The sequence below is a fragment of the Mauremys reevesii genome, linkage group 3, assembly GCF_016161935.1.
Source record: "Mauremys reevesii isolate NIE-2019 linkage group 3, ASM1616193v1, whole genome shotgun sequence".
In the NCBI taxonomy this organism is placed as follows: domain Eukaryota; kingdom Metazoa; phylum Chordata; order Testudines; family Geoemydidae; genus Mauremys; species Mauremys reevesii.
This window is the reverse complement of record NC_052625.1, coordinates 103,191,695-103,215,040: the sequence shown is the minus strand read 5'-3', so window position 1 is coordinate 103,215,040 and position 23,346 is coordinate 103,191,695. Positions and strand designations below refer to the sequence as shown.

At 43.8% G+C, this 23,346-nt stretch overlaps 1 protein-coding gene across 6 annotated transcripts in view; it reads right to left on the bottom strand.

Moving 5' to 3' along the window:
* Positions 1-23,346, bottom strand: part of PLAGL1 (PLAG1 like zinc finger 1) — a 78,351-nt gene that overhangs the window by 8,162 nt on the left and 46,843 nt on the right. For 3 of the 6 annotated variants that reach the window (XM_039529985.1, XM_039529986.1, XM_039529984.1), the window contains 3 exons: positions 5,576-5,731; positions 4,134-4,246; positions 1,620-1,769 (listed from right to left, as the gene is read on the bottom strand). In XM_039529985.1, coding sequence (XP_039385919.1) covers positions 1,620-1,769; positions 4,134-4,246; positions 5,576-5,731 — 419 coding nt within the window. Of the gene's footprint in view, positions 1-1,619; positions 1,770-4,133; positions 4,247-5,575; positions 6,039-6,958; positions 7,115-23,346 lie in introns of those variants that run through there. The other 3 variants (XM_039529981.1, XM_039529987.1, XM_039529983.1) reach the window with 2 other exon arrangements.

Below are 23,346 nucleotides of genomic sequence, written 5' to 3'. Positions count from 1 at the left end.
TTTGAAAATGTAGAAAAATCCAAAAATATTTAAATAAGTGGTATTCTATTATTGTTTAACAGTGCGATTAATTGCAATTAATTTTTTTAATCGCCTGACAGTCCTAAAAAGCATTTGTTTGTGCTTTCCAAATACTACTACTAGCAGTTTTACTTATACAGTATAGATGTAATCATATTTTGTATAAAATCACAAAAGTACTGTGGATTGCTCCAGAATCCTGAATACAGATCTATTCACCTCTACAAGACACTGTGACAATATGTTACGTTACCACCTGTCACTTTTTACACTAACTTTCTTACGTAGCCAAGTACTACTAATACTTCTATTGCACTGTATATCTTAAAAGCACTTTACAACCATTAACTAATTCTTGCAACACTCCTGTGAAGTAGGTATTATTCCCATTTTACAGATGGAGAAATGGAGAGAAATCAGTTAAATAACTTGCCTAAAGTCACACAGAAAATATGGGGCAGAGCTGGTATTAGATACTGTGAGTTCCTAACTCCTAAGCCTCTAAAAAAGTCCTACTTTAGAGAAGATATACAGTAGCTCAAGTAAAATATGGTTTAATAAAAATAGCAAAACAAGAAAAATTTGGCACATTTACTCCAATACTAGAAAAGCTTCAGCTTTGTGAGATGGTAAAAGAATAAAATTGCATAGTCTTATAGTAAACAAAGATTTACAGCTGCTGTAGTCTTAGGATCCACTTTATAGTGGTCAAAACAAACAAACCCAAGAAGCAAGTTGCTATGTTTCATTTCCACCTATAAATACAGAGTTTCTCTCAGAAAAATAATAATCCAGAGAATCTCTCAGAAACTGGTCACCTTGCAACAGGATCACAGTGCTAGAAATTCTGAAAAGTAAGTCTCTAACTAAATCACTGTTCTCGAGTATAGTATTCAGTACTGTAGAGCTTTCAAAGTTTTCTGTTTAGTATCCAGTTTCTGAGCAACTGGTCTCCAAAAAGTTGTTTCAATATATATCTAAGAAAAGAAAGGTACCGTTTGTCCTTTCCGGAGCAAAGCTGTGCTAGAGCAAACTCATCACAAGTCAATGCAGATTTAAAAAAGAATATTTTTATAACAGCCATGCTTAAACTACAGTTATCAACCATGCTATTTGAGTTGGGTTTTTTTTTTACCACCACCATCATTGTCTTTCCTATCCTTTGCAGTAGCTTCCATGCCACATTAGGTGTAGTCCAGTGGTTCTCAGACTTTTGTACTGGTGACCCCTTTCACATAGCAAGCCTCTGAGTGAGACCTCCCTTATAAATTAAAAACACATTTTTATATATTTAACACAATTATAAATGCTGGAGGCAAAGCAGGGTTTGGGGTGGAGACTGACAGCTTGCGACCCCCCCATATAATAACCTCCCAACCCCCAGTTTGAGAACCCCTGGTCTAGGCAGAAGGCCCAGTAAGCAGCCTGTTTGATTGATTGAACATTAAGTGTTATGAAGGGATGTATTTAATGGAGAGGAGGTTACTTAACCATAATCAGCCTCTCATCTGTGATGAGGTGAGCCAGTCTCCTCAGTTTTTGGGTACAGTAAGCTATCATTTGAGTGGTAGTCATGGCGGTGGTGTAGCCTTAACTACCTTAACAGTTGTGAAGTAGACTTCTCCAGCGTACTGATAGGCTACAAGGGTCTGTTCTTCCTGGTTCCGGGCAAGTCGGACAAACATCATCCAGTTACCACAGTCTTCATTGGGAGCATCCAGAAAGTACTTTCCGCCATCTTTCAATACCTGAAGAAAAAGGAGAGAGGTTATAGAAGAAGGGATGAGTTACAACAGAGCTGTGGAAAGGAACACACTAACCTTTTTTGTTGAATTTGAGTCAGGGACAGTGCTTTTTATATATTTCATTCATACACAGATGTTTTTAAAAACAAAATAAGTGACACTTAAATGAGCCAACTAAAAAAAAAAAGGTTAAGACTGTACAATTTCTGAGGGGCCCAGGCACAGAAATAACCATGTATTTGTTTGAAATATGTAATTACAGGTTATATTATTTGTCAAATGATTTTTAGAATGATGTAAAAAGATATTTTACGGTTTAAGTGTAAGCAGATGGAGAAAGATAAGCTTTGAACTGTAATGCATTTCTTAAGTGCTTGGTATCTCAACCTTCAGTGCTGTGCTGAAGTTTTGTTTTGTATGGAACAATAATATAATAAGTCTAATGGGATAACATCCAGTATATTGATACGTCAACGCTCATCCCTCTTGACTGACCACATGCTGTATTCCCATAACAATAAGGACATCATACTAATGAATGACAATGCCTGGAAAGTCTCTCATTCTCTCTGCTTCACTTTATTCCTTCTGGATTCCTTTTAGATGGAAAAAGAAAGGAATGTGTTGGGCAAGAGGCTTCAGATCTGCTGCCAGGATGTCACCCTTCAGTGACATACACTGAAAGATGGATTGTCTTGCTGTAGCAGTATGTCCATTTTCAGTATGTTGACGCTTCATGCACAAATATGCCATTTATCTGCTCCACTGGTCATCTGAAAGCTCTTGAGAGTTAAGAAGCAATTATGTGAAACACTCTACATTTCCATTGCCTTTGGGAGCTTTCCATCTAGCATTGTAGTTGCTGATGAAAATACATTTCTGCTGCATAAATGCTGATCTCAGTCACACTCAGGATTCTGGCAGACAGAAGGCAAAGCTCCTGCTGTTGTGAAAGAAATTCAGCCATTCTCTCCATCTCGTGAGGTAACTCATCAGCCATTTAGAATATAAATCTTAAGATATTGAAGGGGATAGAGGGACTGACAGAGGAATGGGGATGGGGGAATTGTGTAAAGCTTGGTTAAAAGGCAGCTAAGAGGAGGAAATTAACGAGTGTTTGATTCACTCAAACTGGCATAGTTGTTATAAATTATACTCCCTGCCCCAGTACAAGTTGCTGTGCATGGAGGGGGGCAGCGGTGGGTGTTGTTTGCACTGTCAACCTCCCAAAGGGGTTCCATCGGAGGACAGCTTTAACTTGCTGGCAGAGGCTATAGGCAGCCTTTGCTAGTGGGGTTCCTACCAGGTGCATTGTATCAGCTATTGCCGGTCACTTTCAAGGCCGCACTGGTTGTCCATGGGCCTGCCTGCACAGTGGGGGTAGCGAGTGTCCTATGCCAATGCAACCTTCCCTAGGCAGATGGCTAGGCTAGCAGTGGATAGTGTAATCCAGAAGGGAATCAAGGCTAATAACTGTAAACCAGTATTTTTTAAATTTAAACAAAGGTGTGCTTGATTAGGATGGTATACCTAGATACAACTGTACGCAACTTTTAAGATGCATATTATTTATTTGCATTGTGGAAGTGCCCAAAAGCTCTCATCATTGTGCTGGGCACAGTACAAACTCATAGGAAGACATGGCTAAATAGCTTATAACCAAAAGAAACAGACAACAACAATGATATAAGCAATATGTCAAAGGTTGTCTCTCTTGTGGTTTACATTGAAAAAAATATGTGCCCCCATTATCCTGTTTTCCTCAATGAACAGGTGCCTTAACCAGTTGCTGCCACTATTGCTGAGTCAGCCATAGAAAAAGATTAATCTTTGGTGTGAGTGGGTTGTTTTTTTATAAAGTCAAATGGTGCCTGGATTACTGGTTAGTGAAAATATAAAAGGACAGACTTTGCCAAAGCTCTGCCTGCTCTTTCTAACCCTCTGGAAAATTTCCTAACAGCGATGACTGAGGAATAACACTCCCATTGAACTAGCAGAACCCCCGGCTATCGACATTTTAAAAATAGATTGGGCAAATCCAAGTCAGCACCCCTCAGCATTACACTAGAAGATCAAATTGGTCTGCATCATATATTATGTTTGTATCAAATTATGCATCACTAGATCAAAATTGGAAAACCAGTTGGCAATTAAAGTTACACTGACCTGAAAATCATGAAACTTTAGACATGACTGCATGTGCAGTATGAATACTCTTGCATATGAAACTTGAATAGGAAAAAGAGAGATGCTTATGCCACTTAAAAAATAAATAAATAAATAATTGAAATATAAATCCTGCTGCAATAGTTTAGAACCCAGCAAAGAAAATCCTCCAAAGCCCGCCTGAACCTCTGAGTTTATTACCTGAAGAACTAGCCTGTTGTCATCATAGTGGGTAAGTTTTGTAGATAGTTTCCCAACATAAGGACCAAATTGTGTTCTCTTCTGTATAACTTTCTTAGCAAACACTCCAAGGACTGTGAATAAAAATAAGACCAGTCTAAGAAGAATATGCACATCATGATCTAAATCCCAAATATCTTCAACTGAGGGAAATGAACAAATGTAACATAGGATGGACACATGGAATTCCTCTCCTAGACTCAAGCTGAGGAATAAATCAGGCAAGTACTTCTAATGCAGGGGTTCTCAATTTGGGGATCCTGACCCCTCAGGGGATCACAAGGTTATTATATGGGGCGTCTTGAGCTGTCAGCCTCCACCCTAAAACATCACTTCACCTCCAGCATTTTTAATAATATTAAATATAAAAAGTGTTTTTAATTTATAAATGGGGTCGAACTCAGAGGCTTTCTGTGAGAAAGGGGTCACCAATACAAAAGTTTGAGAACCTCTGCTCTAATGGGTAAAATTTTCTGTCACTTTTAAAATGGGACTTGGGTAACATTTCCAAAACCTCCTAATTCACGATGAATTGCCAATTTTCCATATTAAATTGTGGGGCTAGAAGTATGGATCAGTCAGAATGACATGAGCGTTAGCAGGGCTACTGTAAACTACTAAATATCACTTCCCCAGGGTTCTGCATCTTGGCACGTTTGACAAGGCTGTCCTCTCCAGCAATCAGTGTGTATAGCTATGAAAGTACAAAGTAAGCTATCTTACATGTTCCATTATTCCCCCATATTAACAGTGATAGTACTGCACAGAAGACCTTCATTTTCTGCAGTACTATCTAGGCAGAATTAGAGTTATATAACAATCATTGGGGAATATTAGCAAGGAGTTTGTAATTCCCCCCCTCTCTCCAAACTCCAATGAACTACCATGTGGCCTGAAAGAAACAATACAATCTTTCTACAATGCTGACTTTAGATGCTGAAAAGGTGAATTGTACTGAACCTTCATATGCCGTCTGAATTTTGTTTCTTTCATTGCTACTTTGTTTATTGAACCTCTTTCCCCCTTTGCACGCCTATGTCACAATTAACTGAAGTACCTATAGGTAGGGCTACAATATGGAGGTCACAAATCATGAATTTGAATAACATCTATGAAATCTTAGAAATGGCTGTAGAAATACATTTGATGAGGACCCCCAAACAAAGTGACATTGTCACCAGGTGCACGGGGTCACAGCACTGCTCAGGTTTGGTCTGTCTGCCCCTCCGTCTCCATCAGTGGTGGGTTCTGGGATTTAGCTGTGCTCAACCGAAAATTAAGATAGGCTGTTTAGAACTATCTGAACAAAATACCACTTCTAAGTTACTTCTGAAAACAAACAGTGTTAGTACCTTTTTGTCGCTTCTTTCCCAAGCCATAGCCGAAAGAGCTACGATACTTACTCTGTTGGTTCCCAGCTCGCAGCTCCAGCACTCGCAAAGTGAGGTAGTGAGGTAGGGTAAGGCGGGCTCGACTGGGAATAACCCTGTCTTTAACCCTGAAGAGTGGTCCATGGAGTCTGCATTCTCCTATAAGGCTTTTGCTGCAGTCCTCACACCCTATAAGCCAAGAAGAAAGTTCCCAATTACAAAAGTAATGTACTATCCTCCCCCTAGGCCCAAAAAGTTTGAATGAAAAGGAGACTGCAAAATAACATCTTACTCTTATAGCACCCTTCATACTGGAGGATCCCAAAGCCCTTTGCAGACTTAAACTGATACACTCGCTAAATACACGGCTCACTTCACCCTCAAGTGAAATACAGCCACCTCAGGAGAGGCGTACTGCAAAAAAAATTCTGCATTTCCATGGACACAGAATTTGCCCCTTGCTGCAGAATTTTCTGCTGCCATGAAACTTGTCACATCTATCCCCTCCTTTCACTCTCAGCATACGTCTACACTGCAATAAAACACCCGTGGCTGGCCATGCCAGCCGACTCAGGTTCAGGCTGTGAGGTTATAAAATTGCAATGTCCGTGTTCAGGCTCAGGCTGGAGCCCAGGCTCTGGGACCACAAGCTGAGATCAGCTGACTGGGCTTTTTTTATTGCAGTGTAGACACACCCTCACATGCCAAAGCAGAGCAGGGAAATCATGCTAATCAGTACTACGTTCCCACTACCTGAGCTCATGCAAAAGGAGTACAGGCCAGCACTGATCAAAGTACTGCTCCTAACCCAGCGGTCCCCAAACTTTTGAGGTCTATGCCCCCCACTGCCCCTGAGCTGGGGTCAGGAGTGGGGCCATGGCTGGGGGGGGGGCGGAATGCAGACAGGGTTAAAGAGGCCCAGGCTGGGGCTGCAGCTAGGGGTAGGGCTGGGGCCAGAGACGCAGCCAGGGCTGTGGCTGGAGGTGGGGGTGGAGCCACAGCTGGCTGTGGTGGGGGCCAGCAGTCCGGCCCTGTGGCCAGGTGTGGTTCCACTCCCGGCCTTGCCCCCAAGCCTGAGCCCCAGTTCGGGAATGGAGCCATGCCCAGCGGCTGATGATGGGAACAGGGAGAGCCGCGCACCGGGCCAGGAACACGGCTAGGGGCCGAAATGGAGCAGAGCAGGGGACAGGGGAAAGGGCTGTGTGGTGCTCCTTTCTCGACCCCATTGGGGCTGGCCCGGGCCCTGCAGCACCTCCCCAATGGTTCTTCATGTCACCCTAAGGGGGCGCGTCCCACACTTTGGGGATCTCTGTCCCAACCTCTAATGCTGCAGGGTCCTATCTCATAACAAATACATTTCCTCTGCATTAGCAGTTGCATAGAAAAACTGGGAGAGAATTTCACCCATCCCCTTACCTGCCCAACCTGTGTGTGCATATAAGGATTCTTCACCCTGCTGGCTCTTTCGGTCATGACTAAGAAGGAAATGTGCCGCCTGCTCCATCACCAACAAATTTCCCTGAAGCACTTGGCTTCAGGACCCAGCCTGACCACTTGCTTGGCTTGAGAGATCTTAGCACAAAATAGTTATACTGCATATTAACATAATACAGCTTCATGTCTCCTTCTTACCGCTCATAAAAACTATACCTAAAATGAGAACTAATTAAATCAAACTATTTTGGAAAATGTTGTGCTATTTTTGGATTTTTTAATGCTTGTACCTTTATGGATATGATTGTTTCCCCAGTTTAGGGTGTCTTACTGCATAGTATTGCTATCATATTTTGGCATGTAATTCACAGAAAACATCCTTTTTTTGTATCAGAGGGGTAGCCGTGTTAGTCTGGTTCTGTAGAAGCAGCAAAGAATCCTGTGGCACCTTATAGACTAACAGACGTTTTGCAGCAAGCTCATGCTGCAAAACGTCTGTTAGTCTATAAGGTGCCACAGGATTCTTTGCTGATCCTTTTTTTGGACTATAAAATTACAGTTAGACTAAAGTGGTTTAGAAAAGATTTTGGGGGTACTTTGGAACATATGTCTCCTCAAAAGATTGGGTATTTTGAATACTCAACTTCATCAGAAACAGGTAACTGACATCAAAAAATCAAAGCAGATTAATCAAGACATTTATTTAGACCTGTTTAGCACTTGTCTGCCTTTGTTTATGTTGCTTTCCAGAGAGACAGAATGAAAATGATAAATCTATTATTCTAGAACATGAATGCAGTTTGATGTGAAAGACAATTAGTTTCTCCGAGTGCTGAAATTAAAGACATTAGCAAAGACACTTGATACAGGGTTCAAATAATTGTCTGTGCATGGGTTTAAGTGGGTATGCAATTTTATTTGCCAAAGTATTTGAAAAAAAAATGTAGGTGTTGCATGTTGATGGGAAATATATATGCACACAGAATTCTCAAAAAAATTGTTTACATGTTTGGAATGCCAAACTTCAAAGGAACTGCACAAAAGCTATATATACACATGTTCTTAAAATTTGTAAGTGAGGTCCATGTTTAATAGTTTATACTAATGAGTATAAATCAAATTTTCAGTGCAGTGTATAGCTGTTAAGCTCTAACATATCAAGATCAGCAGGAAACGTGTGGCTGAATGACTGCGCACCAGTTGAGAAATGGGCCCTTAGTTAATACCACAGAAACAAGCTTACTACCAAGGACTCTAGAATTCAGGTGAGAATGATTCTTACAATGAATAAAACTGTCCTTTTTTAAGGAGCTACAAAATCTTATCGAGGCACACGGATGAATGCTCAAATCAGTATAATGCCTGTGTTCTTATGCAGCACAAAAGACTATTTTCACTCTTTTTTCCCCCCCAGACAGCATGACTTTTTTGAGGTTCTGAGTCCCCAAAACTCCAATTTATTTCCGTGGGAATTCAATATCTCTGAAATTTACAGTATTGCCAATCCCAAGCATTCAAAAACCATAAACCATGACTGGCTAAAAAAAATCATTAGACTTTAATAAATAACAAACTGGGATCTTTTTAAATTTCCCTCATGATGTTTAAACTTTCAAGGTTCATATTTTCCTGTTAGTTTTGGCATTATTGAGGGCTAGAAACCTACTTTTCTTTTGTATTTTAAATGAAAGCTGAAATTCTCACGTATTCAATTATTCCAGAAGCTTGAGCTACAGAAAAATTATCAAAAATCATGAGACTTGTAATAAAAATCACAAGTGTTAGCAAGTGAAATTCAGCCATTTTTATTCAGGTACCTAAGTATGGCCTTTAGGGCCTATCCTTTGGCACTAGATTTGAAAATGCTGACCTAAATTTAGGAAGCCACTATTTGGACAACCAAATAACCATAGTTGGGGAGGTAAGAAGTGGTAAATCAGCATGAGACAGGTAAAAAAAAAACTTTCAGTGGATACTAAAGCACTGGGAAGGGGGGGGGGGAACCCATAAACGAAACCAGATAATTAATTTCGTTTTACAACAACACAAAAAGCCTCTTCTTGCCTCTCTGACTTTCCTGTGCTGTCCTTCCTGCATCTAAGAATGAGTCATCAGAGCAGCCTGAGAAGTATCAGCAAGATCGCAGTTCTTGGTAAAGATGAACATTAAAGCTAAATGAAACCGTGGCAAGTGTCTGTAAGTCTGGCCTGGTCTACACTACGCGTTTATACCTAATTTAGCAGCGTTAAACCGATTTAACCCTGCACCCGTCGACACAACGAAGCCCTTTATATCGATATAAAGGGCTCTTAAAACCGATTTCTGTACTCCTCCCCGACAAGGGGAGTAGCGCTCAAATCGGTATTGCCATGTCGGATTAGCGTTAGTGTGGCCGCAATTCGACGGTATTGGCCTCTGGGCGGTATCCCACAGTGCACCATTGTGACCACTCTGGAAAGCCATCTGAACTCAGATGCACTGGCCAGGTAGACAGGAAAAGCCCCGCAAACTTTTGAATTTCATTTCCTGTTTGGCCAGCGTGGAGCACTCACCAGCACAGGTGACCACGCAGAGCTCATCAGCACAGGTAACAATGCAGTCTCCTGAGAATCGAAAAAGAGCTCCAGCATGGACTGCACGGGAGCTACTGGATCTGATCGCTGTATGGGGAGAGGATTCAGTGCTAACAGAACTCCGTTCCAAAAGACGAAATGAAAAAACATTTGAAAAAATTTCCAAGGCCATGATGCAGAGAGGCCACACCAGGGACTCAGTACAGTGCCGTGTGAAAGTTAAGGAGCTCAGATAAGCCTACCAGAAAACCAAAGAAGCAAACAGAAGGTCCGGGGCAGGGCCAAAAACATGCCGCTTCTACGCTGAGCTGCATGCAATTCTAGGGGGGTCCGCCACCACTACCCCACCCCGTCCGTGGATTCCGAGGTGAGGGTGGTAATCTCAGCCATGCCTTAGGATTCTGCGGACGGAGAAGATGAGGAGGAAGAGGAGGACGAGCTTGCAGAGAGCACACAGCACTCCGTTCTCCCCAACAGCCAGGAGCTTTTTCTCACCCTGACGGAATTACCCTCCCAGCCCTCCCAAGCCACTATCCCAGACAATGAAGCCATGGAAGGGACCTCTGGTGAGTGTACCTTTGTAAATATAAAACATGGTTTAAAAGCAAGCGTTTTTTAATGATTAATTTGCCCTGAGGACTTGGAATGCATTCGCGGCCAGTAAAGTTACTGGAAAAGTCTGTTAACATGTCTGGGGATGGAGCGGAAATCCTCCAGGGACATCTCCATGAAGCTCTCCTGGAGGTACTCCAAAAGCCTTTGCAGAAGGACAGGGCAGCCTTATTCCGTCCTCTATGGTAGGACACTTGACCACGCCATGCATGTAGCAAGTAATCTGGTATCATTGCATGACAAAGCCTAGCTGCGTATGGTCCCAGTGTTTGCTGGCATTCAAGCAACATCCGTTCTTTATCTGGCTGTGTTATCCTCAGGAGAGTGATATCGTTCATGGTAACCTGGTTGAAATTCAGGAATTTAATTAAGGGGACAGAGATGGTTGGGCTGTTTGCCTGTGGCATAAAAGAAGTCCTTCCCTGCATTTAGCCAAGCGGGGGGGGGGGGGAGGGGGGAGAGGCGGTGATTGGCACTGAGCTTTTTCGTGTTTGGCTAGCTGGGATCTTCCCTGCTACCAGCCACGCGGTGGTGGGGAGGGTGGCTAGCAGCGATCTTCCATGATACCAGCCACGTGGTGGGGGGAGGGGTAAAGCGATCATCCCAGAGATTTGGATGGGGGCGGTTCTGGTGTTGCACGTTAACAGGAAAGAAGCAGTACTCAACGGGCTTTGCTTGCTATTTGGAAAAGGAGGGCGCTGGATATATGAAGGCTGCGGAAGCCGAAAGACAATGGCTTACCATGGCCACATGCAAGCCGAATTCTGAGGCCCGGACCTGCGTCTGTGATCTCTAACACCAAAGCCGTAGGCACTCAATATTAAGATGCAAAATGCGACCTTGTAGTGAGATCACATGTGCTCTGTAAGGTGAATAGTGTTGTTCACAGTGAAAGAGTATAACCATTGTTCTGTAAAATGTATATTTTAAAATACTTCTCTCCCTTTTTTCCCTCCCTCCTGCAGCTGCAAATTTTTCAAGTCTCTCTCCTCCATCCCAAAGTCTATCTCAGATAAGGCGGCGGAAAAAAAAGACACGAGACTAAATGTTCTCAAAAATCATGGAAGTGACCCACAATGAAAGAGCTTATCTGAATGAGTGGAAGGATGTGGTATCAAAGTACAGGAAAGATGCCAGTGACCGTGAGGACAGGAGGGACCAATGTGAGGATAGGAGGGACGAACATAAGGAGAGGAGAGACGCTCGAGATGAGAGGTGACGGCAGGAAGATCAGTGGTGGCGGGATGCAACTCTGGGGTTGCTGCGTGATCAAACTGACATGCTCCGGCATCTGGTGGAGCTTCAGGAACGGCAGCAGGATCACAGTGTGCCGCTGCAGCCCCTGTATAACCGCCCTCCCCCCTCACCATGTTCCTTAGCCTCCTCACCCACCAGACAACTAAGAACGCATGGGGGGAGGCTCCGTGCACCCGTCCATTCCACCCCAGTGGACAGCCCAACCAAAAGGCTGTCATTATTTTGAAATTTTTTTAGGGGCCTTTTCCTTCCCTCCTATCCTCCTCCCAAACCCGACCCGGCCTACCTTGTCAGTTCTCGCCCTCTTTTTATAATTAATTAATAAAGAATACATGATTTTTAAACAAGAGTGATTTTATTTCCTTAGGAAGCAAGTGGTAATCGAAGGGGGAGGGTGGGTGGCTTACAGGGAATGAGTCAATCAAGCGGGGGGGGGGGTCATCAAGGGCAAACAAACACAGCAGTCACAGCATACCCTGGCCCGTGATGAAACTTGTTTTCAAAGCTTCTCTGATGCGCACCACTTCCTGGTGTGCTCTTCTAATCGCCCTGGTGTCTGGCTGCGCATAATCAGTGGCCAGGTGATTTGCCTCAGCCTCCCACCCTGCCATAAAGGTCTCCCCCTTACTCTCATAGAGATTGTGGAGCACACAGCAAGCAGCAATAACAAAGGGGACATTGGTTTGGCTGAGGTCTGATCAAGTCAGTAATGTGCGCCAGCACGCCTTTAAACGGCCAAATGCACACTCTACCACCACTCTGCACTTGCTCAGCCTGTAGTTGAACAGCTCCTGACTACTGTCCAGGCTGCCTGTGTATGGCTTCATGAGCCATGGCATCAAAGGGTAGGCTGGGTCCCCCAGGATAACTACAGGCATTTTAACATCCCCAACTGTTAATTTCTGGTCTGGGAAGTAATTCCCTTGCTGCAGTCATTTAAACAGAGTAGTGTTCCTGAAGACGCGAGCGTCATGAACCCTTCCTGGCCATCCCATGTGGATGTTGGTGAAACGTCCCTTGTGATCCACCAGTGCATGCAGCACCATGGAAAAGCACCCCTTGCGGTTTATGTACTGGGTGCCCTGGTGCTCCGGTGCCAAGATAGGGATATGGGTTCCATCTATCGCCCCACCACAGTTAGGGAATCCCATTGCAGCAAAGCCATCCACTATGATCTCGACATTTCCCAGAGTCACAACCTTTCGTAGCAGCAGCTTAATGATTGCTTTGGCTTCTTGCATCACAGCAGCCCCCACAGTAGATTTGCCCACTCCAAATTGATTCCCGACTGACCGGTAGCTGTCTGGCGTTGCAAGCTTCCAGCCAGAGGGCTATCGTCACTCACTTCTCAACTGTGAGGGCTGCTCTCATCTTTGTATTCTGGCGTTTCAGGGCAGGGGAAAGCAAGTCACAAAGTTCCAAGAAAGTGCCCTTACGCATGCGAAAGTTTCGCAGCCACTGGGAATCGTCCCACACCTGCAACACTATGCGGTCCCACCAGTCTGTGCTTGTTTCCCGGGCCCAAAATCGGCGTTCATTGGCTAGAACCTGCCCCATTACCAGCATGATCTCCAAAGCGCAGGGGCCCGTGGTTTGAGAGAATTCTGTGTCCATGTCCTCATCATTCTCATCGCCGTGCTGCCGTATCCGCCTCCTCCTCACCTGGCTTTGCAGGTCCTGGTTCAGCATAGACTGCACGAGAATGCGCGAGGTGTTTAAAACCTCCACGATTGCTGTCTTGAGCTGAGCAGGGTCCATGCTTGCCATGCTATGACGTCTGCACATTTCACCCAGGGAAAAAGGCGTGAAACGGTTGTCTGCTACTTGTATGGAGGGAGGGGTGAGGCTGTACCCAGAACCACCCGCGACAATGTTTTTTGCCCCATCAGGCACTGGGATCTCAACCCAGAATTCCAATGGGAAGGGGAGACTGCGGGAACTATGGGATAGCTACCCACAGTGCAACGCTCCGGAAATCGACACTAGCCTCGGTACATGGATGCACACCGCTGAATTAATGTGCTTAGTGTGGCCGCGTGCACTCAACTTTATACAATCTGTTTTAAAAACCCGGTTTCTGTAAAATCGGAATAATCCCGTAGTGTAGACATACCCTCTGTTTAAAACTCATCTTATTTAATAATTTACCTATGATAAGTAACCACTGCCATTTTCCTTTCAAGCATCTGTCTCTCTGCATAAGGTGGTGATAATATATTGTCTGTTTTAATCTGAAGATTAAGGCTTTTGAAACAGAACCACTGAATTTTGCACCCATACTTGTGTAAATACAGCTAAATAGGCCCATATCCTCCAAAGACTTATATGCATGCTTAATTGTAAGCACTGTGAGTAGTGCTAATGGGAACTAGGATTAGTGCAAGATGAGTTTAAGTACGTACTCTTGTGTACCATGTCCAAGATGTATACAAACTGCACAGTGAGGTCCTGAAACTACAAGGAAGACTGTGCAGAGTTCCAGGGAGGGTAGTGGGGCTGTGTGTGGATTCAGGGGTCTGCGCATGCAGTTCTCAATGCAAGATTGGAGCCTCAGAGTTGTCATTCAAACAAACAACTGGTGCAATGAGTTCTTCTATTTCCAACCACCCAGACAATCATGTATGGCCAATGCAACTGACAATGTCAGAAGTACTCTACAGAGTATACTCGGGAGTCTCCCTGCCATTATTCCATAGGGATGGCATCTGAAAGGCTATATAACTGACCCAGTCAGAGAGGGCATTGATGGGGAAACTAATGTCTACGAATTCCAGCATTACTACACTTCTTAGACCTATACTTTTTGATACCGTCTCTCTCAGATTGGCTGTCAATGCAGTGGTGGCTCCGTGACAGGAGCTTCCTGGACTTAGTCAGAGAAGAGCCAGGGGAGCTGAGGTTGGGAGTGTGGAAAAAGTTCCCAGCAGCTCTAACACACTCTGGCTATCCATCTGGACAAAACAATAACAACAACCACCTTTTCCTAGACACCAATGTCTGAACCAGAGAGAATACAGCTCTTCATGGCTGACTTCAAATGTGAAGCTGATGTTGGTCATCTATGTTTTATTTCCATAAAGTTTATAGGAAAACCTTTAATCAAGTAAATTGCAGTAATCCAATGACACAGTGAGCAGGAAAGATAGATGAGGAGAGAGGATGGGAAAGATGCCATATGAGGCCAAAAGGGCTGTGGGAGACTAGAGAGAAGGCTGGAAGGAAGGACCTCCAGTGGCTCTGTGGGTCACAACCATCATGGGCCAACAGCTAAGCTCAGGTCAGGGAAAGCCTTATGGTGCTGGGGAGACACTGAGGGCCACTGCAACAGAGAGCAGGTTTTTTAAGGAAAGGGACTGGTAGCATATATGCAGGTATTCACTGTTAGTTCCAACAACAGGTAATCCCTCATTTGTCAAAGCATTTACACACATTTAAATGTTCTGCTGAATCTGGGGTCTATGGGCCTGATCCAAAACCCACTGAAGTCCATAAGAAGATTCCTGTTGACTTCATTGGGCTCTGGATCAGACTAAATGAGGAAGTAGATTTATAGGCAGTTCAGCATATTGGCAAGTATATATGGTAATTGAAAAAGGGGAGATGTCAGCAAAAGGCTATCACCTAACAATATTTTTTAAAAGGTAACATTGCCCAGATTCATCAATCTTGATTGATAAATAAATGTAAAATATTTGTAGCAAAGTTAGGAAACCAGCCAGAGTTTGAAGCACTGCAGTGGCTCAGGTTCTACAAAAAAATTGGGAACTATTTCCATAGGGCAAAAAGTTACTTTTTTTGTTATTACTCCTTGGCTGTGCGGTCACACTGCCAATAGTTGAAATTGATTTTTTTTTATTAGTGATACTGATCAAGTACATTTAATTCCAAAGGCATACAAATTAACCTCACTTAAAAAGCCCACAAAATTTAGCTGCAAAACAGATTTTTTCTTGCTATACATTGTTTTATGTATTTGAAACTTCCATATAGCTGGGCTTCAAGAAAGCATCTCTCTCTTTGTGATTTAACGTTAGAGGCATTAAAATAAATCACCAACAGTCTGTACGTCTTCTGAGGCCAGCAAAAGTGTTAGGGGTCCTAGTTTGGCTTCCTGAGCTAAGGTGGAATAATGGGGGCTTTTGTTTCAGATTGTAAGGCCACTGCTAGAAAAGAGACTGTGGGCTTTGTTTTGTGCAAACCACTGAAAAACACTGCCAAAAGCAGAAAAGAGACAAAGAACTGCTGTTATAAGGAGGATGTATCTAATCACAGAGTCAGTGACCTTATCAATCCATGTCATTCCTCTGTGATTCATCAAAACTGTGAACTCTTGAACAACCCTTTTACCAGTCCCCAGGTATTTGCCCTTTAAAGAGTTAGCTGCTATGTAAATGGCCTTGCTGACTCCTCCCCCTGTAGGACTGTAGGTGACAGGAAGAATCGCAGCAGAGTGCAACTTTTAATAGTGTCAGGGGTACAACCACCAGAGCGGGAAGCTGACACCTCTAGGGCTAGTGAGAAGGCAGTGGGTGGGGGGAGGAGGTCCTGGGAAGGGGGAAACGGGAGAAGGTGGAAAGACGAGAGCAATTTATCTCCTTTGAATGCCTCCTCAAATTCATTACTCCTAACTAACTAGCAACATATCACATCATAATCTCCACTCAAGCACCCCATTGCCAATCAAGTGCCTGACTTTATTTTAACCAAGTGAATGTAGCATAACTAAAATGCTTGCAGCCTAAAATTTCCACACACACACTCTCTCTCTAACAGTCACATTATAAAGGGCTTTCCTAAGCACTTCTTTCTCTATTCTCCTGTTTGATCACCCCACTAATATTAATGTGGTGCTGATCATTACTCATGTTTCTATATAAATTAGATTGTAAAATCCATGGGGGTTTTATTTGTCTGTCCTGAGATTGCCATGGTATCTGAGCATGTTACTAAAATCTGTTGGCCTGAATTTCAAAATTGAGTTACCAGAACACTAGTTGAAGTCAGTAGGAGCTGCTGATACTCAGCACTTCTGAAAATTCAGTCCCCGTAAATTCTACCAGAAATCTAATCAAAGTTCTGTCTTTGGTTCTATTTCCCAACCACCATTCCAACATAGGTAGAGGTTGATCATTATGTGTGTGTTGCTGTTCTATATACTACCATAAATATCTTTGTCAGTATGCAAATAAAGCGTCTTCCCTACAAGCAGACTAAAAGTGCCTACAAGTCTATATGGAACTAGAAACTTCACTTCACAGGCAATTTATTTGTGTGTGTAATCACAGTAAGCAATTTTTTATCACCTTTAACTTCACTATTTCTTAATGAAACATTTTCTAATGTAGCATCTTAGTAAAGATTATGTTTCTCCTTGGACACTTATGAACACGCCAAATTTGAATGTTTAAAGTAAGACACCAAAAAAAAAAAATCTTAGGCAAAACATTCAAACTTGTAAAGCATTTTTCTTGCTCCTACATAGTATCCTAAAAAAAAAAAAAATCCACTTGGCTTCACCCAAAAGTCTCAACAACAATGACAAAAATCACCTTTAGGCTCTCTGAAAACAAGCATGAGAAATTTCAGACCAAACTTTGGAAAGTTAGAAGAACTTAAAATAGGGAGGGAAATTGCATAACTATCTTATCTACAAAGTTAGGTTGATTAAGCTGCCTTGGCTGTGCATGTCTACACTTAAATTTCTCTCCCACCAATGAAAGCTCTCCATTATGCCAACACAGTAACACCATCCCCTTGATCAGTGTTGAGGCATCGTCTATGTACTGAGGTCAGTGGAGCATGAATATAAACACTGTGTTACTTATATCGATCCTAAAGCCATGTCTACACTACACAGTTTTGTCGACCTAAGGCAGCTTACATCGACCTTACGATGGGGGTGTACACACTGCAATGCTCCTCCCGCCACTTTAACTTACCTGCTATGCCGATATTAAACTGCCTCAGTGAAAGGAGTAGAGCTTAGGGCAACAAAGTTAGAGCAACGCAGTGTCATTGTAAACACTGTATTGCTTACATCACCCTAAGTGGCCTCCAGGAGGTATCCCACAATGCTCACCATGACCGCTTTGGTCACCATTTTGAACTCCAGGTACACAGGTGAACGCCCCTCCCCTGTTAAAGCCCCAGGAAGTTTTGAACTTGCTCTTCCTGTTTGCTCGATGGGGAGAGCTCACATAGCAACTGCCCAGCTAAGCAGGCCAGTTCCATGCAGCAAACGTGCTCCTGCCTGGAGTACACGGGAGATGGTGGATCTCCTGGGTCTGTGGAGAAAGGAGGCTGTGCAGGCACAGCTCCAGTTCAGCTGCAGGAATTTGCTTGGGGCATGGAGGGAAAGGGCTATGATAGAGACACGCAGCGGTGCTGGGTAAAATTCAGAGCTGTGGCAAGTATAGCAGAAGGCGAGGGAGGCAAATACCTCTGGTGTGCAGCCACAGACATGCCACTTGTAACAAGGACTAGTCTGGGGTCAGGGTGGTGGTGAATAGCCCCCACTCCCCCTTCCCCATTGAGCTCCTCTCACAGCCCTGTGTTCATAACGCACAGCATGATATTGAAGAGCAGTGCAGGACCCATGCTTTCTGACACAGATAGCTGGCTCGCTGGTTACCAGGACAGTTGAAAAGCAGCTGGGAAACCTAGTAGGATGCCCATGGAACCTTCATCATGTGATGCTGACCCTACCCCCATGAGGCATTGCAAACCCTTCTCAAAGCACCCTGCGGCCAGTTGCACAGTGGGATAGCTACCCACAGTGCACTGCTCTCTGTGTCGATGCAAGAGCTGCTTCTGTGGATGTGCTCCACTGACATAGGAGCATAGCGTGGACATGCAACAACAGTTTAATTACAGCAGTGGCTGGACGTCAATGTAACTTAACTCACCTTAACTTTGTAGTGTTGACATAGCCAAACAGTGCTCCAGCTGCTGTCCCACAATGCCTGACACTGACTGCTCTAGTCACAATTGTGAACTCCACTGCCCAGGGGACACAAATACCTGACTCACCCCCTTTGAAGCCCTGCGAATTTTTAAAATAGCTTTTCCTAATTGCCCAGCTTGGCAAGCACATCCAGCAGCTCTCCATGGTTGTGTGCAACTGCCCTGCTGACCCTGCCAGCTACATGCGCGAAATGCATTCCTGCCTGGAGTAGACAGGAGATATTGGAGCTCCTGGGTCTGTGGGAAGAAGAGGATGTGCAAGCACAGCTACAAACCAGCCACAGAAACATGAACATCTATATGCAGATTGCACAGGGGATGCAGGTGGTGGTGTACGACAGGGATCAGCAGCAACGCCCCATAAAAACAAAGGAACTACAGCAGGCATATTAGAAGGCCAGGGAGGCCAACAATTGATCCAGTGCTGAGCTGCAGACCTGCTGCTTTTACAAAGAGCTGCATGCCATACTTGGCAGAGACCCCACCACCACTCTGTGCATCACTGTGGATACCAAGTCACAGGACCATGGTGTGAACAGTGAGGAAGAGGAGGAGGATGGGGGACATGCGACTGAGGGGAAATGTGTCCAGTTATGCCGCATGACCTGTTTGAGACTCCACTGCAGTCCTGTCAATCCTAACAGTCAAGCACATGTGAGCCTAATGTAGGGGAAGGAACCTCAGGTAAAGTGTGCACATTTATTTTCCATTATAGTGATGATGCCTCCAACTTATATGGACACAACTATCAACTTTTTATTAATTTACTTCTACTACAAGATGTAGCAGTACAACAAAGAGAGGCAGAGTTTATTTGCTTTTCATTCCCCTGTACAGTTACGCGGTGGGTGAGGAGGAGGCAGGCAAAACAATTTGTTCATGTACACAGGTATGTCCCTTGAATCTTCCTGAGAGATCTTGATGAAACTTTCATGGAGGTACTCTGCAATCCATTCCTGAATAGTTGTAGGGATAAACAGCCTTATTTCTTTCTCCATGATTTTGTTACAGAATAAAATTATATTATTTGGAACGTAATTCACCTTTATTATTTCACTAAATATGCTGTGAGGGCTCAGCAGTTCTGAAAGCAACCCATCACCTGTTACTGCACAATGTCACACAACTAATAGGATAATTCACAAACGAAATTAATTCGTGCATTGACAATGCTGTATTTCTACATGTACATCAATCACTACACGATTCCTACCAGGTCACAAAAGAGCAGGACCAGATAGAGCACACCACAACAACATACACACTACTCTGGTTCACTGGTAAAATTATCTTTCAAAGGCTCCCTGAGCTATATAGTTCTGTGTTGAGCTCTTCTAATAGGCTTTGTATCTGGATATCCAAATTCAGCATACTACCTCCGCTCTCCACCCCACTGGAAACTTTTGCATCACGTATATTATGCAGGACACATCAGACAGCTATAACCATTGGGATATTTTTCTCACTAAGGTCCAATCTTGTGAGTAAACAGCACTAGCGACCCTTCAAACAACCAAAAGCACATTCAACTGTCATTCTGCATCTGCTGAGCTGGTAGTGCAATCGTTCCTTGGTGCTGTCAAGGTGGCTTGTGTATGGCTTCATAAGCCAGGGGAGCAATGGGTAGGCTGGGTCCTACAGGATCACTATTGGCATTTCAACATTCTCAATGGTAATATGCCATTTGGAAAATAAAGTCCCTGCTTGTAGCTTTCTGAACAGTCTTGTGCTCTTAAAAAATGTGAGCGTCATGCACCCTCCATGACTACCTCACACTGATGTCATTGAAGCATCCTGGTGATCCACCAATAATTACATAACCATAGAAAAGCAGCCCTTTCTATTGATGTACTCTGTAGCAAGGTGGTCTGGTGCCAAAAATCGGGATATGCATGCTGTCCGTTGCTCCTCTGCAGTTTGGAAACCCTGTTGTCGAAAATTCATCCATTATGTCCTGCACACTGCCAAGAGTCACAGTAGCAAGAGATAATTTGCAACACAACAGCCTCTGCGGTGGATGTCCCAACTCCAAATAGATTTCTGACTGATCGGTAGCAATCTGGCATTGCAAGTTTCCACAGGGTGATCAACACTCACTTCTCCGCTGTCAGTGCAGCTCTCATTTTGGGCCACAGCGAGCTCAGTGCACAGATCCAGGAACATGGCCTTGTGCCTCCAAAAGTTCTGCAGCCACTGCTCATCATCCCAAACCTGCATCACAATGCAATTCCACCAATCAGTGCTTGTTTCTTGGTCCCAGAAGCAGCACTTCACCATCTGCAGCTGCTCCGTGAATGCCACTAACTACCTAGAATTGGTTCTCACTATATCCCACAGCAATCTGTCCTCCAAGGAATCATCATGTTCCCCATTTATTCGGTTCTTGCAGCTCTGCAAATACTCCATGATCACGTGCCCTGTGTTTGCAACACTCATGACAATAGGGCAGAGCTGTGTAGACTCCATGCTTCTGTCAGAGATGGTGGACAGTGACACGTCCTGCATGGGTTTGTGGGATTTTGAAATTTTTTTTTAAAAGGCACAAAAATTATGGGATACATTTAACATTATGGGATGGAGACAGTTGCAAACTGGGAAGTTGACCCCATGCTCCCAGTCATCCCTGCATGGACTCATTTCAACTCCATCATGCATTGCCAAAATTTCCCAAAAGACTGCGCATTGGACAGCGGTAAGTTGTACAGTGGGATCCCTACCCACAGTCCACTGCACTCTGCATTAATACAAGCACTCCTACCTAATACACACACTGCCGACAAAGAGCCAAGTATGTATTCACACAAGCAATACACTAACTGCGGCTGCTATATGCTGACATAACTTGAGTCAATGAAAGTTTGTAATGTAGACATGGCTTAAGAAGATTGGCCACAGAAAGAGGACTAGATGAGACATGACACTCTAGTTGCGGGGAAGACGTCTGAGCAAACTGCCACTCATGGAAGGACTTGATACACTGGAAGACTGTTCATCATATTTTGATATTTTAATTGAAGAGTCTACCTATGATTACTATAGTGCTAGCCTAGCCATGATTTTACCTACTTATTATTTATTGTGATTTTTTTTCTCTCTTATTTTTAATCCTGTGCATAATAACTTGTTAGATATCTGGAATTCATGGCAGAGACTTTGGTTGGGGGCAGGCACAGTACACATTTCCAAGGGAAGGAACCTGATCTCCAGTCTCAATGATGCCAAGTCAGGCATGCAGTATGACCCTAGGCCAGGGGTGAGCAAACTACACCCCGTGGGCTGCTTCTGGCCTGTCAGTCATTTTTATCCGTCCCTCAAGCTCCCACCAGGGAGTGGGGTCGGGAGCTTGCCCTGCTCCACCAGCCCCTGACTCACAATTCTCCCAGTCTCCTACGGCCCCATCCTCAAGAGCCTCGAAACCGTCCAGGGACCACACCTGTCCCAGCTAGGGTGCCTCCGCCCATGGCGATGCCTGGTACAGCCGCTTTGGTGTCACTGCCGGCAGGGTCCCTAGGAGTCCCCGGTACTGCCCCTGTAGAGCCACACACACCCCTGTGCCACACCTCATGAGTCCCCCCACCTCGGTAACATCCCTTATAGAGCCCCCGCCCCCCCATGCTACACCCCATAGAGTCCCCCTCCCCCACCGGGCATTCATGACCCGCCATACAATTTCCATACCCAGATGTGACCCTCGGGCCAAAAAGTTTGCCCATCCCTGGCCTAGGCAGTTGTTCAGAAGAGTAAGTGAACTCTAGAGGCACACTCCCAAAAATCTAGGAAGACAATTGCAGTAGGGAACAATGGGCATTAGGTGAGCCATAAAGCTTAAGGAATGCTAGTGTTGGTTTCACAAAGTGAGCTAATGTTTATTTTTCCCAGTATTTTCTGCACTTTATTATCTGGCGAATACTTGATCATTTAGCTATGTAACAGTCAGACCGCTGGTGCTAAGTTTGTAGACAATATTTACAATCCTTTTGTTCACATATTAGAAACCTGATCCTTGATACCTTGTGCACCAAAAATTCCCCACCTGCTTCTGCTGAACATTGGTTGTGCCAGGAATAGAAGTTTGGGCCCATGTAGGAAAATATAATCGGATTGTTTAGAACGTCTACCTTTTCAGGAATTAGCATGTGAGGGTGCCCTCCACCATTTTCTTCCAAAAATTCTGAAATATGTCAATCTTAAATTTATTCTCTGAAGAAAATTACATGAGAAGTCATAACTTATTGCAAGTAGGTATACACTGAATTAAAAACATTGCCAGGAAAGAAGCATGTAAGTTACGCAGTCCCAATATGGCACCAGCTTCCTGGTGACAATTTACACCAGTTCTATATATCCTTTTAACTGTGCTGTTCAAGTAAAAAATGGATAATTCAGTTGTTTCTGCAATACAGAACATTTTGTTACAGGAAACAGACATGGCCATGCTGTGTACTTTACAGAGTGTTAGTTGTTGGGAGTGAGAAGGAAATGTGTTTTGACAGAAAAAATATTCTGCCAAAAATTATTTCCCAATTTTAATAGTAACTTTAACATATTGTTCCATGCCATTATCCCCTTAAATTATTAAGTGTATGTAAACAAAATTAATGGATTCCATTTCAAGTTTACAGGACCATTTGACAATGTGTAAGCATGTCAGAAAAAGCACAGAAACTGCAGAGACTTGCCATGTCACTTAGTATATCCCTGCACTGGTTAGTACAAGATTGTCCCGCTGTATTTTTGTTAGTGCTTTGTCCACTCTATTTTTAAATGTCCCAGATGATGTGGCTTCTGTGTGTTCCCTTGGAAGCTTATAAATAGCCCAACAGATCTTGCCCCTTGGAAGAATTTTCTGATATTTTGCTAAATTCGGCATTGGCCAGGGTGAGGGATATGTGAAGCCAAACACATCAGTTCATACTTCTGACATCCAAACAGAAAAACTGTTTCTGGCCATTGTTGCTATCTTTT